General features: G+C 39.5%; 1 protein-coding gene across 1 annotated transcript in view; it reads left to right on the forward strand.

The window, feature by feature from the left end:
• The window catches only part of SH3D19 (SH3 domain containing 19), a 188,667-nt gene that overhangs the window by 125,724 nt on the left and 44,492 nt on the right, over positions 1 to 18,451 (forward strand). Inside the window, 5 exon segments of the mRNA XM_040472491.1 lie at positions 6,557 to 6,597; positions 12,617 to 12,659; positions 14,517 to 14,655; positions 15,056 to 15,209; positions 15,941 to 16,942. Of these exon segments, the coding sequence (XP_040328425.1) occupies positions 6,557 to 6,597; positions 12,617 to 12,659; positions 14,517 to 14,655; positions 15,056 to 15,209; positions 15,941 to 16,942 (1,379 nt within the window).

Raw genomic sequence — 18,451 nt, forward strand, 5'->3', positions numbered from 1 at the left:
CTATTACCTTTACAGCACTTCCAAAAACTTCCACTTGCTCACCTCTCTTATCTTTTCTTTCCTACCTCCACTCATTATGTATCTCATCAAATATTAGTGTACCAAGCCTATCACCAATATATGTAGTTCCTAAAAATGTGGATCTGCCCACAGTTTTCAAACCGAATATTCGCAGTCCAGGGTTTATTCATAAATGCTTTTTTTAAAGACAGGCAAATACCATGGTTTGAACATACAGACCAGCTACAGTTAACAATGCTTGTTCTAAGGAGATATCCCAGATAAATTCTTACTTGCTTTTGAGATACGTTGCCGTCCTATCCTTGCCCTATAGATTCTTAGTGTTTAATCTGGCTGGTGATGCCTGGCACTAATACTTCCCTCTCTAGCATCTTATCACTTTGGCATGGCAATTGAGTTCCAGTCCTTTCTTATGTCTTACCATGACTTCCTTGTATGCTGTGCTCAACTGTCCCCTCATACATAGTCTTTTGTACATACTGCCTGATGCTCCCTATACAGACCCTTTCTTCCCACACATTCTTCTGTCTCAGTCAATACACATGTGACATTTTTGAAGCTTTTCCTTAGACTCCAAGATTGAGTGATATATTCCTTCTTTGCATCCGTAGCACATTGTGCCTACCCTTGCATAGTGTTAATAGAAAGGCAGTTGCAATATTTGTCTTTCTCACTGAGAGCAGTCTATGCTTTCAAGGCATTCCTAGTGGTGTGTGTGTGTGTGTGTGTGTGTGTGTGTGTGTGTGTGTGTGTGTAAAATATTACATACTACATATGTAATAAGCATTGGTTGTGTGAGAATGAATGAGCCAGAATACCTCTTCCAACCTGCAAAAATCACACCAATCTGATTAAACCTTTCTGCTAGGAAATGGAAATGAATCCAAATGTTGAGAGCCTTTGGAAAAGATGGTATAAAGAGATAAATTTATGTTCACTGGCAGGTTTATCAGCTTAATCAGAGGGCTACACCTCTAGGTCACACTAGCTTTACCCTTTGTCAAGCTAATGACCTTACCGACTGGTACTTTAATCATGTACCATGGCTTTAATTGAGGGTTTTTACAGTGTATTTTCAAAATATATTCAGTTGCCCCCGCACAGAGAAGGAACACCAAAACCAGATGTGGTGGCGATGATGGGCACTTGGAGGCATTCTGATTTGTGTACCAAACTAGCCACATTCAGAAACTTCATTTACTGGTTTGTGAAAAGTTTTTCCTCGCCAAAGAGAAGGGCAGGGGAAATTATTTAAAACTTGGAAACAAGCTGTTGCTTTGAAAGTTGTATTAATATTTTTTAGAATATTTCAGAATGATAAATAAAACATGATCCAAAATAAAAAGAGAGGTTGGATTTTCTTAGGTGAGATTAAGAATGACTATCATGATTTGCTTTGTTGTTGCTGTTTTTGACAGTATCAAAACTAGTAACCTCTGTTTTCTCCTGCATCTGCAAAATCTGGATGAGATTCCATTGTGAAATTTTTTGAATTAACTTTATGCTTGAGGGTACTTGCCTATATAGTGAACTTTGAAAAGCATCTAGGTACCTTTACCTATCCACTCAAGCAAGAACTATAGACTTGACTGTAATCGGATGGTACTATTCACAGCTGATTCTGTCACTAGCAGCTGTGTGACTGCAGACAGGATACCTAACCTCTAAGCCTTATTTTCTTCGTTTGTAAAAAAGATCAATGTGTTTGGGCACATGTAATGATAGCAGTTTTCATCATCATCTTCATTGCTGAAATCTTATCATTAGAAATTAATTTCATTAGGTTAAGAATCTCCTTTTTTTTTTTTTAATTTTTTTTTTCTTAAATTTATTTATTTTTGAGACAGAGAGGGACAGAGCAGGAACGGGGGAGGGTCAGAGAGAGAGGGAGACACAGAATCGGAAGCAGGCTCCAGGCTCTGAGCCATCAGCCCAGAGCCCGACACGGGGCTCGAACTCACGGACCGTGAGATCATGACCTGAGCTGAAGTCGGACGCTTAACCGACTGAGCCACCCAGGCGCCCCTCCTTTTTTAATTTTTTTAATGTTTATTTATTTTTGAGAGATAGATAGTGTAAGTGGGGGAGGGGCAGAGAGAGAGCGAGCGAGAGACACAGAATCTAAAGCAGGCATCAGGCTTTGTGCTAATAGCACAGAGCCTGAGACAGGGCCCAAACTCACAAACCATGAGACCATGACCTGAGCCAAAGTCGGACACTGAGCCACCCACTGAGCCACCTAGGCACCCAAGGTTAAGAATCTCTTTTAAGATGCAATTTTCTTTCTTAAAAGCACCTTAACACTAATTAAGGCTGTGTGCAAATGCAGTAGTAGACCGTTACCTTACAACACAGCCTAAGGGCTTATTGTAAAAGAGTGGGAAGAAAGGATAGAAAGGGACTCTGAATGGCTGGATACTCCCCCAAAGTCCCAGAGGAAGATAAATCATCAGGAATTAGACCTGACACTACTTTGTCTTGACCTCAGCTTTTGGTTCTTCTCTCAGAATCTGAAAGCCATTTACTTCCCCTAACCCTTTGTTTCCCTCCTGGTGGGTCTTTGACTGTTACATGTCAGGAGTGGTTTTATCTGCCCTCCAGAAAACAAAGGTACCTGATGATAGGGGCCGCAGCACTTGAAGAGCAGAATGCAGAAGTTCTGGGTCAACTCTGTCAAGGGCCAGCACATAGACTCATACATTTAGAATGGAGGGAAGATGCTATTTGGCAGTCCTTTGTTTTGCCATGGAGTGGCATAGGCTCAGGCTCTCTTGCAATAGCAGAAACCAGAGGGGAGCAAAGTAATCACAAAGAAAAGAATAATTGAAAAACATAAAAACTATGTGATCTCACACCCCAACATGGAAACCTGTCAAGGGTCGTATGTGTTGTCAGATGTTTTGTGATGTCCCTTAAGATAACGAAAAAACATCAGTAATTATAATCGCAGCAATAACAATAGTGTATTATTGAACACACACTTCATTCCAGGGCCAGTGTAAGATGCTTTAGTGGATTTTCCCTCTTATTCTCCACAACAATCTCATGAGGGAGTTAAGTTATTCCTGATTTTATACGTGAAAAAACATGAAGAGAAGCTTAAGTAATTTGCACACAGCTACACCACCTAACAAGTAGAGGCACCAGGAGTACGTATGAACAATGGGACTTTGGAACCAGCTCTCTCAACCACGGGGCTCTACTGCTTCCTCCTCTGATCAGTGATTCTATGGCCATGTCTACTGTCCCATAGTGGCCATCCTTCCTGGAGGTTCCCAGCTAAGACATGAACCTGAGCTTATGCTGAGGAATAACTCCCATGAGGTTTTATGTTAAGACTACTGAGTGGTACCTTCACTGTAGCCTTTGCTCTACATAAAGGTGGAGAAAAAGAGACATCTTTTGCATCCATAGCTACAGTTGAGATACAGAAATTGTATGCACTACACAGCCAGGAAGTTACACCAACATCTCCCAAAACTGCTTCCCATGGAGATGTATTTGACCACAGGCCTTCTTTATTTTCCCTACCACAAAACCTGTTAGCCTAGAAGGGAGAACTTTACACTTTAGAGTTTGGAAAATGCTGTTTTAGACATTAAGATACTGATTGGTAGTTGGCTAGCTGCCTGGCTGGCTGGCTGGTTTATGGAATTAGCCTAAGCATGATGCTTATAAATCTTGAGAATTATAGAACCTTGGCTGACCTCAGTCAAAATTATTTTGTGCCAAGGTTTCTGCCACCCCCCTAGCCCCCCCCCCCCAACTTTTTATCGAAGTGTAACATACATACACGAAAGGTACAGCTCAATTAATTATCACATCTACTCAGCCCCCAGAAGACTCCACATGTCCGTTTTCTAGGGCGGCCATAATAAGTGCCACAAACTGGGTGACTTAAAACAACAAACATTTGTTGTTTCGCGATTCCGGAGGTTAGAAGTCTAAAAAAGCAAGATGTCATCAGGGCCACGCTCCCTCTGAAATCCATAGGGGAATCCTTCCTTGCCTCTTGCTATCTTCTGGTGGTCTGTGGGCAATCTTTGGCTTTCTTGGCTTGCGGCTGCATCATTGCAGGTCTCTGCCTCATTGTCACATGGTGCCTTTCCTGTGTGTCTCTGTCTTCACATGGTTTCCTTCTAAGGATAGCAGTCATATTGGATTAGGGGACCATTCTAGTCCTGTATGACCCCATCTTAACTAATTACATCTGTAAGGAACCTATTTCCAAAAAAAGGTTATTTTCTGAGGTTAGATTTCAACGTGTCCTTTTTGGGAGGGGGACGGTTTGACCCAGACACCCCATGTTCTGCTCCAATCAGTACACCTTCCTCCTTCACAAAGGTAACAGCAAACTGGTAAATAATAACAACATTATACCAAATCAGTGGTAATGAGCAAGGAGATAATGATGTAGACATTCCACATGCTCTGCCTGGACATACACATGGAATTTTGACTTTCTTGGCCCTGCCTCTAGGTACTGATTTTGATTCTATTAATTACTTTATAGAGTCTCTCCACTTTTGCATCCAGAAGTTTCTCCTACAACCCTCAGTCAACCTATTTGCATTTTAGTACTGTTAATCTCTTCTATGTTATACTAATTTTTTTCAAGTAGTTGTTTACACAAGCCTTCAAGAACTGTTTTTAAAAATGAGCATTGCTTACCCAACTAACGTAGATGGATCCAGAGGGTATAATGCTAAGTGAAATAAGTCAGTCAGAGAAAGACAAATTCCATATGATTTCACTCATATGTGGACTTAAACATAACCAAGAAAAGAAGCGAAAACAAAAAACCGATTCTTTTTTTTTCAACGTTTATTTATTTTTGGGACAGAGAGAGACAGAGCATGAACGGGGGAGGGGCAGAGAGAGAGAGGGAGACACAGAATCGGAAACAGGCTCCAGGCTCCAAGCCGTCAGCCCAGAGCCCGATGCGGGGCTCGAACTCAGGGACCGCGAGATCGTGACCTGGCTGAAGTCGGACGCTTAACCGACTGCGCCACCCAGGCGCCCCAAAAAACCGATTCTTAAACACAGAGAACACACTGGTAGTTGCCAGAAGGGAGGTGGGTCAGAGGATGGGTGAAACAGTGAAGGGGATTAAGAGTACACTTACCATGATGAGCACTGAATAGTGTGCAGAATTGTTGAAGTATTATGTTGTTCACCTGAAACTACTATAGCAGTATGTTAATTATACTTGAATTTTTTTTTAATCTAATTAACACAATAAATCAGTATTGCTGAAACCATTTTTCATGTTTAACTTTTTCAACGTTTTTTAAAATTTATTTTTGAGAGACAGAGCACAAGTGGGTGAGGGGCAGATAGAGAGGGAGACAGAGAATCTGAAGCAGGATCCGGGCTTTGAGCTGTCAGCACAGAGCCCGGTGCAGGGCTTGAACCCAAGAACCATGAGATCATGACCTAAGCTGAAGTTGATGCTCAACCAACTGAGCCACTGAGGCGCCCTGAAAACACTTATGTTTTTATATTATTGTCCTACTTTCATAAGCCTTGGAGATCTCCTCTTGCTTAATTTGGGGGGAGCGGGGGTCTGGCAGAACAGTATATTCTTAAAGTGTCCCTCCCATATAATGAACTGATACGTTATGGCAGCTTCCTGAAGTATTATCTTATCTACTTAAGAAACAGCAAGAGGATTTATACAGATTACCATCAGCATAAATTTAGTAATCAAAAATAAGCCTAAATGTTAAGAGCATTCAGAAACAAAGTGAAGAATTTTATAAACAAGAAGGCTTTTTTTTCCTAAATCCTATCATTAATTTTTTAGGTTTGTATATTTTTCCTAAATGATTCCAACTGGAATTAGTCCAACTGGTTTGAATAAAGATTAAAAAAAAAAAAAAACAGTCTTACAAACTAGTGGTATAAACCTTTGCAACTAGATGGTTTTGACTAGTGAATGAATAAAGGCTCATAAGCATTTCTGTGACTTGGCAAAGTCACATAGTCAGAGATACCAAGGACCAACCAGACACTGAGGAAAACTCAAAGCAACAGAAGACTTATTTTTAGGTGGTGATGTTTTAAATCTAATCTTAGGAAGAAATGCTGTTAATCCTTGGGTCAAATTACTATAAAAATGATATATTTTGATCTGAGATAAGAAGATAGGAATTCACTGTCAAACACCAAAACGGATAAAGGAGGGTCAGAACTCTTTTGAGTACCATGTAATTGCTGCCTGACTTCAAGCACTGTCCAATTTCACTGGAAGATGCACTGTGTAGGTAGCTATGAAAGCAATTTTAAGGCAGATTTTTATTTACACTGCAGATATACTTCACCAGCCTTCTCATTTCCCATAAAACATTTTATGGCAAAGGCAATTTAAAATTTTTTTTAATTTATGTTTTGTAAAGAGGATAAACCAGAAACTAATATGTCAAACTTGCTGCTTGATGCCATATTGAGTCCCAGAAATGACCTGGCATTATGAATGATTCTTCTTCAAAAGGATTAATGAATACATAATGTTTTTTTCTCTTTCTTTTTCTAGCCAAGGACCCTTGTCATCCATTAGAGCGGTAATCAAGAGATGTAAGTTTGGTTTTTCCTGCTCTGTATTTTGCTCTGTGATATTTTAAATGATGGTCTAGATTTCCAGCAAGTTATTGTATTTGATAAATCTTACAAAGAATCCAAAAAAGTAGCTTTTCACTTCTTCTGAGGAGTAATAAACCATTTCAGACAAGCAGCTAGTTTTTCAGCTTTCTTTTCAACTTTCATTTATTGATAAGCCAGTTCCTCAGAATAATATTTTTTCTCTTATTATAACTAAACTTTTTTAAAAATCTGGATAATCTATTCAATTTTTATGATCTAATATAAATTTTATATAACCATTTTCCATAAGTAGAGACATCTGATGGATGCAAAAAATATATCAAACCCTGTCCTTTTTGATTCATTTGCTTCCATAGTGTTTTTATTTTAATTTCTTAACATTTATTTATTCTGAGAGAGAGAGAGAGCGCGCCAAGGAGGGGCAGAGAGAGAGAGAGAGAAAGAGAGAGAGAGAATCTCAAGCAGGCTCCATGCTGTCAGCATAGAGCCAGATGTGGGTTCGATCCCACAAATCATGAAATTATGACCTGAGCCAAAACCAAGAGTCAGGCGCTTAACCAACTGAGCCACCCAGGCACCTCTCCACAGTGTTTTTAAGTAACGATATAAATGCCTGTGGAGATTGGCTCACTTCCACATACAAGATAGAAGTGCCATAATAGAATTCTCTCCAAAATGGTACATTCGTACTTTCATCCTTACCTCTTGGTTAAAGCTTTACCAACCCTGTTGGTTAAAACTTGCTCTTGGTGTAAAATTTTAATAAGCTTTTTAACATAGGTCTCTGCAAATTTCCCTTTTCAAATAGAACATGGACTACCTATTACAAACAGAGATAAGGAAGGGATTTTTTTTTTAACCAGCAAAAATGAATTTGTTCAAGAATAGCAGAGAATTGCAATCCAGGACCCGAAAACTATAGCAAAACCGTGGGCAAGTCTTCAGAACAAAGGACAGGAACATTCTTTTATAGAGAAAAGGTGGGGAGATGGGAAGGCTGTTATAAACAAAAAGCCCATGGGAGTAAGCTGAGGAGTAAAAAATATAGTGGCTTCTTACTGGCTGAGTTATGGTTGGGCTTTTGCTAGGGAGAAGGAAAACCCTCCTTCTTCCTGATGGGATAATAAAATAGTATCTGCTGAGGCCCATCTCTTCCTGTTGGATTTGCAGTTGACAAGTGGTAGAACTTGTCTCAACTCCATTCTTAATGAAGTTGCCCATAAGAAAGGGATTTTTAGATGTTCTTTGCATTGTTTGAGCTGAGGTCACCACCTGAGGAGAATGTATCATAGTTTTAGAAACATAATTTGTAATATTTGGTATAAATTTAGGATATCCACAGGTTCTAAAGAGCATACATTTGAACCATTGCTGTGCAGATTTTGTAAGGTGGCAATACAGAAGGATATTCCACATTTCTCACATTTTATTTTTGTTGGTGGTGAATTATAAAGATGTGGGAATGCCAGTGTATTTTGGAGGGACTTCAGATATGAAAATTAAAAATTCATGCCTTAGAGCACTTTGAAGTGGTGGGTATGTGGAGAAGACAGGGCACAGAGAGAATTTAAAAAGAAAATTAGGGTCTGGAATTAAGGCAAGAATATTTTGCTGGAGATATAATTTGGGGTAATCAAGGCAAAACGCAGCAGTAGCTAAACACTTCAAGAAAAACGTACGGGCTAGAGATGACAAAGGACAGAATCTTGGGAAGTGACATCTGAGGCCAAGCTCTGCCTTTAAGGTGCCATAGGGCAAAAGATGAATGACCCAAAAAAACCTCTGCCCTGCTAATAAGGAGGAGAGACCGAGTCCTGTCTACTAGCTTCTTACCTTTCCTCTCTCTTGGATTTTAGGACTTCTTTGTCTGGGATTGTAATTTGTACCTGACTCCCCATAGATCCTCCATGATGGATCTTGCTTACCTTAAGGCCCCTGTGCCATACAAAGCGTAAGGAGAGGGCAGTTACGGTGGAGTGGGCAAAAACCAGGGATGGCTGTGTGTTTAAAGGTCAAGGGAGAGGAGGTTTTTTAAAGAATAAGTGAACCACAGATAACTCTTCATACTGCAGCAATGACAAGCCAAAGGTAGCTGAGAATAGGTCATTGTATGTGGCCCTTAGGTGGTCAGTGGTGACCTCTGAGAGAGCAGTTTCAATAGAACATTGAAGTTGGAAGCCACACTTCAATTTAAATAATGAATGGAATATGTCGAAGTTGGGACAGCGGGGCATGGCTGCTCTTCCATGGCATTTGGTGGTAAACACAAGAAGGAAGGGCTGAAGAGTGTCAAGCAGAGAGGAGATTTGAACATAGACTGTTCAGGATAAGGAAGCTTGGAGACGTTTGCAGGCAATGGTGAAGGAATCAGTGGAGAGATCAGACTGGAGCATAAAAAGAGGAAATTGGTGAAATAGGGCCATAGCGAAGAGGACAGAGGAGATGAAACAAAGGGAGAACTCTGCCTTTGAGGTATCTTTAAAAAAAAAAAAAAAAGACAAAACTAAGTTGTGTTTCAATTTTTATGTATCAGTTACTTTTAGCGTACCCTAAAGAAGTAGTTGCTGGTAGTGTTTATTCCTGGATGTTTAGGCAAGGACACCAGATAACCTCATGTGTTGCTGTGTAAATACAAAATGAAAAATAATTATGTCATCCCCTTTTTCACTTTTTGCCCATTCTGTAAGAAAAAGTTGCAAACAATTTTTGTCTTCCCCAACCCAGTGAAATGTTTGTTTTACTCTCCCATACTTAGTCATCTTTCTCTGGCAAGGAGAAAGACTTCATCACATTTTTAAAGCAATATTCCTTCGCTGGTTGTATTTTAAATTCTTCCATAATGATACTCCTTCCAATCAAGCCTTGAGGTCCATTTTGCATTCATCCTCACGAACCCTAAATACTGTGGGTAAAAATCTGGAAAGTATTATAGTTGGATATATCTGGAATTTCATACTTTTCCTTTCATTAACTTTTTGAGAGAAAATTGTATTCTGAAGTTTAGAGTCAGCTAATATTCATTGCATACTGTAAGTTGGGAAATGTTCACATAAATTGTAAAGCAGTGCTCTGCATGGTAGATGTTTAACCCCATTTTACAGATGGAGGGTCACTGGGTTAGAAAAGGTTAAATGGCTTCACAAGGTAGACCTGAGATGTGAACCCAGACTTCTGACTACAAGGCCATTGAGCTTTCAACTCCACAGATGTTCTTGTTACCATGTCAGACATGTCTAACTCATACCCAGTCTCAAACAAGTGTAGTTACTTATTTTCTTTTATTGTGACTTTCATTGGCAAGGTGGTACTATAGCAAGGATGCTTGTAATATAATAATCCTTCTATGTGTTTATTTCTTCTGGTCATCATTTAGTCAATAATTTTGAGTTATTTAGAATTAGGATCAACATCCAGCTCTCCTAGCTCCAAAAGGAGTTAAACTGCTTCAAGGAACAAACACTCCCAGCCCTTCCCATTAATAGGCTGTGTGACCTGGGATAATTCATTTAACCTCTCTGTGTCACAGCCTCCTCATCTGTAAGATTGGAGTAGGATGATCACTGAGGTTCTTTCTTGGCTTATGATCCTGTTGGAATTTAGGAGGATTCTTTATTAGTGCTAATATTGCAAATCCAGATCTCAGGCTTTTATAAACAGTTGAGTAGGAATTTGTTTTGTACTTAGAATTTAACTATATGAACTAGAAACGCTTGAAAATAATTCTTGTCATTGTAAAATGATACGATAACTTTAACTGCGGTCTTAATCCGAAATGCAATTTGTGGAAGGGACTAAATGGAACGTGTTCCTCTATATGGGCATTGGTGGCAAATTGAATTTTCCTGGCAGCAACTACACCAAATCAGTGTAATCTGGGAAGGTGAGGATGAGGGGAAGTGGATAGTTAAGAAATTAGCAGGAAGAGTGTGAGACACTGTATGAAAATCTAAAGTGTTTGTACCTACTAAATTTGTTCAACACTGACAAAAAGTGTCAGTCATCCTATAAGGATCAAGAGAGATTTCATAGATGAGTAAATGTGAGGGGAAAAAAATTTAAAGCAGGAGACAGGAAAGCAGTGATTCTCAAAGGATGTGGAGGAGATCTGCAAGTAAGGTTGAGAGACTTTCTCTTGCTCATCCTGCTACCTCCAGAATGGGAGGACCGCTCTGCTAACAGTGGTCACTAACCACCGCTGGTGTGAAGGGGGAGAATCAAGTGAAAAGCCACTCGTTTGAGAGAATGTCCATAGACTACCGGATTGCCTTTTAAGTACTGCGTTCATACTTTAAAATTAATCCCTATTGAAGTAGCAGAATGACTTTGCAAAATAGTTTTTAGACTTTATTTTTTGCATTGTTGTTAAAAACTGTAGGTAGATTTGTTTTTACTGGGGTTGTGTGGGTGGATGTCCCGGTCGGGACAGATATATCTTTGCCGCAGCAGATTTCTTTACTCTCTGAAACTGGTACATCAAGTTTTCTTTTCCATCAAAGTGTGCAGAGTTGGGGAAAAACAGTGGAATGGCAGAACAGTCCTGTTCCTGAATTCCTTTTAAAGCATAGGCAACTGGTTCACTCTTTTTTTCCTCCCTTTCCTCTTCTATAACCCCTTCTTTTTTTCCCTTAGCACTCATGAATAGTGCACAGCAAAAATGCCCCGTGGAAGAGGTATGTTTGTGACAATAACATAATGTCTTTTGATAGTGTTGTGTCCGCTGATTCTGGCTGTCGTGATGGTGGTGATGTGATTGTAGCCCGCTTGGTGAGCCTCTGACTTAATGAACCCATTCTTACGAATCAGATGCACCACTCAGAGCTCGAGCCTCTCTGTCCTCTTTTATTCCAGTAGACAAAATGCATCTCAGCTTGGTCTAGCTCTTGATAAAAATGTAACAGTCATATCAGTTAATGGTATGAATCTAGGACTCCTGAGACACTTTGCCAGCCCAGCAGAGGGTCAGCTGCCACAGCCTCAACTCCAGCCTCGGTTTCCTTCCCACCCCCCACCTCCATCCCCACCCCCTGCTGCCTGGCCTCAGCAGCCTGCTTGTTCAGGGAGAATCAGAAGTTAATAGGAAGAAAGAAAGGATTCATACCCTCAACCTTTTCAAATCAGAACAACTGAAAATGTAGAGTACTGGAGAGATATGAAGGCAACTGATAGAAATAGTTTAGATCTGAAACAAATTCCCCTTTGTACACGTATCTTTGCAGTATAGCGTTTAAAGATTTTCTTAAAGGAATCATTAGAATGTGCTTCTTGAAAATAGGAATAATATTCCGTTACACATATGTGTGATATGTGACACCATTTTCCAGATCTTATGATTAAGACTTGACTTAGTTTTAAAATAAAATTTGCAGAAAGTGTCAACCATCTAGCTTTTTGAGTTTGAAGCTTGAAGGAAAAGTCTGTGCTGCATGTATATAATATGTACTATAAACATGTTTATAAAAGTGTTTTGAACAGTTTTTACATTATTATTCTCTTTAAATTTAAGTAGAACAATTTAAACGTTATAAAATTCTGGAAAAATTAGAAAATAGATGAAAATTTGACCCCTTTCACTTTCTTTGCAATAGAGTTGTAAATAAACATGACAAAAGTATAGTCATATGGATTAAAATAAAAATTTTTCTGCCCATTGTAATTCATGTCATCATCATAAAGTTCTTACCAAGCAGTTTGTGTTTAATAGCTATCTTCCTTTCTCTTTCATTCTTCAGATTATTTTCAGAACCATGGAATGTGCTTTCAGGAATTTTTGAAATCTGTATTTTCTTATGTAATTCAAATATATAACCATAATTTTATGCCATATAAAAAGATAATTTTGATTTGCTTTTCTACTTGTGGATGTTAAAATTCATACATCTTCATTGATTTCAAGTATAAGTTAATTTTTTCCAATAATGTATCCTATAAAAATGTAAACCTTTATTAAATGTACTGATTTTGTACTATACCAGTTTTTTTTTTTCTTCTATAGCTTCTCGGACTTCTTTTCAGAGCGAGCTTCATCGAGATAGGAGGTATGGTTATAACAGAGGTCATATATTCTGCTAATGAAATCAAAGTGTGCTGTCAGTTAGCAAGTTAAATATTTCTCTTTCATAAGCAATGTATAACATAAGCAATGTTCTACCTCATCAGTATATTTCCTAATTTAATCTATAAGTTTGAATGATGGAAATTTTGCTGGGAGAAGAAGTGATACAAACCTCAAAATGTTCTTTTGGCAATAATTATTTACTGAAGTTAATTTTTTAAATGTTTATTAAGCAACTGGTATATGTAAAACATTGTTGTAACTGCTTCAAAGAAATGCTTTGTACCTCCCAGCTACTTAGTAAATGTTGCATAAGTAAATGGATGACAAGATAGAAAATTGAATGGAAGAATAAGGAAGGAGAAAGAGTCAGGCTGGATAGATAGCTGAATGGATAAATGGCTGGATGGTTGGTTGGAGCGAAGGCAAGAGGAAGGAGGAAGTCACTGAGTAGATAAAAGGAAGGACCAGTAGGCAGACAAACAGATGGTAGAATGGATGGAAGCATGGACAGGTGGATAAATAGATGGGTGGAATTTTATAAAACAGGGACCCTGCTTTCACATTTCTTACAGACTATAGTATACAGTAATGAAGAATGTAGAAGTAATCTACAGGATTTTAGAGTCAGACATAACCAAGTTCAAATTTTGACTTCACTGCCTTCTCACTGTGTGACCCTGGGCAAGCTGCTCAACCTTTTCTAGCTTCTGTATCCCTATCTTTAAAGTGTTCCTAATCAGGGGCATCTGGCTGACTCAGTCAGTAGAGCATGCAACTCTTGATTTGGAGGTTATAAGTTTGAGCCCCATGTTGGATGTAGAGGTTACTTAAAAATAAACTTTTTTTTTTTAAATGCTGCTAATCATACCTATCTCAAGGCTGTCATAAGGATTATTACATGTGTAGTGCTTAACATTTATTAACTAGTAACTCCTATTATTCAAATAAAAGTTGTAAGCAGGGGTTTTTAGGTATTGCAATTCACATTTAATCAATAAGCAGATTCTACTGTTTTATGGGCTAGCATGAGAATGTGTGTATATGCCCAGTTTTGATAATAGCAGTGCTTTTTATTTTTATTTTTATTTTCTGTAGAGTGCTAGAGAAAGGCAGAGCAGATATCAGTCATCATCCCTTTTTGTTAGATGAGAAAACTGAGGCTAAGAGAGGTTAATCATTTGCCCAGGGTCACACAGTTGGTATTAGTTAGGAAATCAGGTTGAGTATTAAGTTTAAACATGAGAATGTAGAATCAGATTAAGAAAATGGTGAATCACTGTGGCTCCTCAGTATTAAAGATTAATTATCAAATTCATATACAAAACTGACCAGGAGCACAGACACACATGTCACGGTCTGGAAGTGAACAAGGAAAGATAACTTTGAATTGGGGTAGAGTTGGGTGAGGAGGAAAGGATATTCTTTTTATATGGTATCGTGTCTGAGTATATAATTTATAATGGCAGAAAACTAAGCAATTGTACTTCACTGGTGTACTTTTCTACCTTGCCATATATTTATGTTTGTGGTATAGGCTAGACAGTAGAACCCTGGAATGAAGAGATTGTATGGGGCCTAGTTAGTTCTTATCCTTATCAACCAAAGAAGAGCTAAGTGGGCCCAGGGTACATCTCTAACATTGAAGCCCAGAGTCCTAGAAGATGACTGTCATTTGCTCCCTTGATAGCCCAGGCCAAACAGGTCATTTCTGTGATTATGGCAGTTCTTACGTAACTTTTGGGGGAGAGGTGGTTGTTTTCATGAATCTTTGACAATTTGCAGATAGACAATAGCTTGTTACCGACCTGCAAACCCTCACTGAGGTCTTGTCTGCTAGGCGCCCAGAGATTACCATTGTGGCAGCTGAGCCCCTAAGGCCAGCCTCGTGGTTTCCAGGAGCTCCACCCCCAGGATTGGGATTTCCCCCACCTTCTGCAGCAGGCCCTTGGAGGCCCAGTGAGCTGGTTCCTGCTGAGGTAAATAAGTATCTCTTTGCATTTTACTTTTATTTTTTTAATGTTTATTTTTTTTGAGAGAAAGAGTACGTGTACATGCACAAGTGGGGGAGGGGCAGGGAGAGAGAGAGGAGAGAGGGAGAATCCCAAGCAGTCTCTGTGCCTCCTGGGAGGATTCTCTTCTCTCTCCTCTCTCTGTCCCTCCCTTGCTCATACTCACTCACTCTGTCTTTCTCTCTCTCAAAATAAATAAATAAAACTTAAAAAAAAAAAAAAAGAGTTGGACGCTTAACTGACCGAGTCACCCAGGCACCCCTACATTTTATTTTTAAAATTAAGTTCAAAGACAAGAAAAGTGAGACGTTTAACATTTTGGCTATTTGTCCATAGATGTCTAAAATCTTCATTCTTTATTTTGCAGCTCCCACCATCTTATGAACAAGTCATAAAAGAAATCAACCAAGTTCAAGTTAACACTACGAATAATAATAATGCTGCTGCCACTCCACGGCACACAATTACTTCTGCAACTCAGACTGACTTTTCAGATGAAATAGACAACCATCTGCCTCAAAGTAGTGCAAGTAATTTGTCTTCCCTAATTCTGACCTAGTTCTAGGAAAGTAATCAGTAGGCTTCTAGCCTTTAAAATAATTTGCAACTTGTGCATAATTCATTGAGCTCTGCTTCCCAGTCACTGTGATCACTGTATGCTTTCTTTATTTTGACTTGGTGTGATTATTACAATAGATCATTCTCATGAGCCGCAGGCCCAATCTCTGGGACTCACCCTAGTTCATATCACAAAAACATCATCCTTTTAACTCATGGTTGTATTATTGCTAATCTTCTGAATTCCCATTGAGAAGGATGTTATATTTAGCAATGTAACTTTGATGGGATGTTAAAGGTGGTTGTCCTGTTAAGCTTTTAAAAAGCATTGTGTTCGAATAACAGATATGAGAGTATGTTACTTTGGAAAAGTAAAACAAGAAATGTTGGAATCCTGATGAGAGAGAAAGTGTTTGCATGATAAATCTACTGAGAATCAAGAATTTAATGGTGTTTTAAAATAATTGGTAATGAATATTTCTTTTATGAATAAATACAACTTGAAGAACACTCTTGTGAAAAGCTGAATATAAACATCTCCCCCTTGATTTTGGAATTACTGTTTACCAATTAAGGAAATCAAAATCTCTTGATATTCTACATGTATATTTTTTAAAAATCTGTGTATCTACTATTTTTTTTTCTTTTAAATTATAATGGTGCAACTTCTTTCTGTTGCTTTTGGTCTTGTCAGCACTACAGGCACCTCTCAAGCCTCTCCATCCTTCCTCAGTGGTCTCAACCAGTGATCGTCCAACGGATGTCCCACCTCTAATAGTCTTTGATATTTCTGAAGAACAGAATTGTCCAGAGAACTCCAGTGCTCCAAGATGTCCAGTGCCAAGACCAAGATCAAAAGCCAACCTCAGACCAGTAGCCAGAGATAGTCACATTAAAGAGCAAAATCACCAGAAAATTAGCCCTGTGGCCACAGAAAGGGAATCTTCCCCGAGCGAGCCCCAGTCTCTGTTGGACAGCACCAACGACTTGGATAGTCAGGCAGTGATGAACATTATGAACACAGAACGAAGCCAAAATAGTGTTGTTTCAAGAATCAAAGCATTTGAGGGTCAGACAAATAAAGAAACCTCGGGACTGTCTGTGAAACCAGAAATTGTTCCCCGTACACTCCCCCCAAGACCTGCTGTTCCCTCAGGGAAACCCACAGTGGCTCCCAAACCAGCTGCTAACAGAGATTCTGGAGACTGGGACTCCTGGACTGAAAACAGACTCAAGGTGGCCTCTCGGGAGGGGCTCACCCCACCCCCTCCACCGCAAGAGGTAGGGAGCATCCCAGTAACCAAACCTGAATTGCCAAAGAAACCAAATGCTGGCCTTATACGAAGTGTTAATCCTGAGATTCCTGGAGGGGGACCTGTGGCCGAGAGCCCTGATGGTGGGAAGAAAGTTCCAACTCCTGCTCCTCGACCTTTGTTGCCGAAGAAATCGGTTTCCTTAGAAAACCCCGGCCCTGCAGCTTTGCTGAAACCAGTCACCATTCCTCCCCGACTCTCAGTGGCGTCACAGGCCAAAGCATTCAGGTCACTGGGAGAAGGACCCTCAGCCAACTCCACAGTTACAGCTCTGCAAAGCAAGCCTTCAGGGGACATCGACCTCATCAGTTTTGATGACGATGTTTTACCCACCCCACCCGGGAACCTGGTTGAAGAATCTGTTGGTTCAGAGATGGTTCTGGGTAAGTCAAAATCAGAAGTGGAAGGGAATGTAAACTCCTCAGAGGGCATCTTGAATGGCACTTGCTGTTTTAGTTTCTAACACATAGGTTATTGAGTTGTGTATGTGTGTGTACACATATGCATATGTGTGTATATAGAAGATAGAAACACAGAAAGTTTAAGAAACATGGAGCTGGGTAGGAGATCGAGACAGAGAAGGAAGGGAAAATATGGGATGGGGGAGATGGAGATGGAGAAAGAGGGAGACACATGTTGATGACTGTTACATGAGCCAGGAATAAGCAGACTCAGTCTAACGACAAAACTAGGTGTGAGGTTGGCTCCCTTGCTTTGGCAGGTGGAGATTCAAGCATCAGGGGAATGCAGGGGAAATTTCTCATAGATGGGAAATCATGCAGTGGCCCCAGAAAGGCTCCTCAGATTGAACCAGCCTCACTGGGAGTGCCAGAAGAGATGCCAGCCCTGGGACGGACTCTGGCAAGAGCAAAGCAAGGAATGAGGAGGACCCAGCCATATGTTGCAAATTTTTTTTTCAGTAATCTTCACAGAACGTCTTCCCTTGGGAACGCAAAATTTTGTAAATAAAATACAACAGCTGTAAGTTTCCTGCCAAGATCAGGACAATTAAATTTCTCAAGAGGAAATTCAGAGAGTATGTTTTCTTTCCTCACACTGTTCAGATGGAGAATATGATCATAAAGCTTGTCTTTGATTTGTCAGAGTAAGCTGCTTTACTTGTCATTGAGGATTCCTTTTACTGCTGTTTACTTATTTGGGTAAATTTTGTGAACATATAAGCTTAATAGTATTTTCAAAAGGTTAGCTGTCATCTTATAAATGTTTAGCATGCATCAAAATGGCATAAGCTCTGTGATTCAAAACCAAATTCTGCACAGCACAAGTGTATTTTAAGTGATAACAAACATATTTATTAAATATTTATCCTGCACACATTAAACTGGCTATAGCTTGCGTCTTGTCTATAAGGGGTAGAAGGAAAGATGTTAGAATATATTGATTTGGCAATGTTCCAAACCCTGTGGTAGATACCCAGACATACATCATTTAATTTCATACTTGTAGTAAACCTCTGCAAGGGATTGTTGTCCTCAGTTTGCAGAAGAAAATGAGACTGAGAGAAATCAATGGGTAACTTGCCCAGTGTCCTAACACTAACAGTTTTCACGGCATGATTCAAACTGTATTTCTTTTAAGTTTTATTTGTTTATTTTGAGAGAGAGAGCACACACAAGAACAGGGGAGGGGCAAAGAGAAAGGGAGAGAGAATCCCAAGCAGGCTCCATGCTGTCAGCACAGAGCCTGATGTGAGGCTCGATCTCACGAACCATGAAATCATGACCTGAGCCAAGATTAAGAATCAGATGCTTAACCAACTAAAACGCCCACGTGCCCCAAAACTCCGTCTTTTTATTCTAGATCTAGTATATTTTTCATTACATTATGTTGCTACCCAACATTTTCATGAATCATTACACCAGGGAACACTT

Source organism: Herpailurus yagouaroundi, unplaced genomic scaffold (assembly GCF_014898765.1).
Source record: "Herpailurus yagouaroundi ecotype Mexico unplaced genomic scaffold, PumYag 28, whole genome shotgun sequence".
NCBI lineage: Eukaryota > Metazoa > Chordata > Mammalia > Carnivora > Felidae > Herpailurus > Herpailurus yagouaroundi.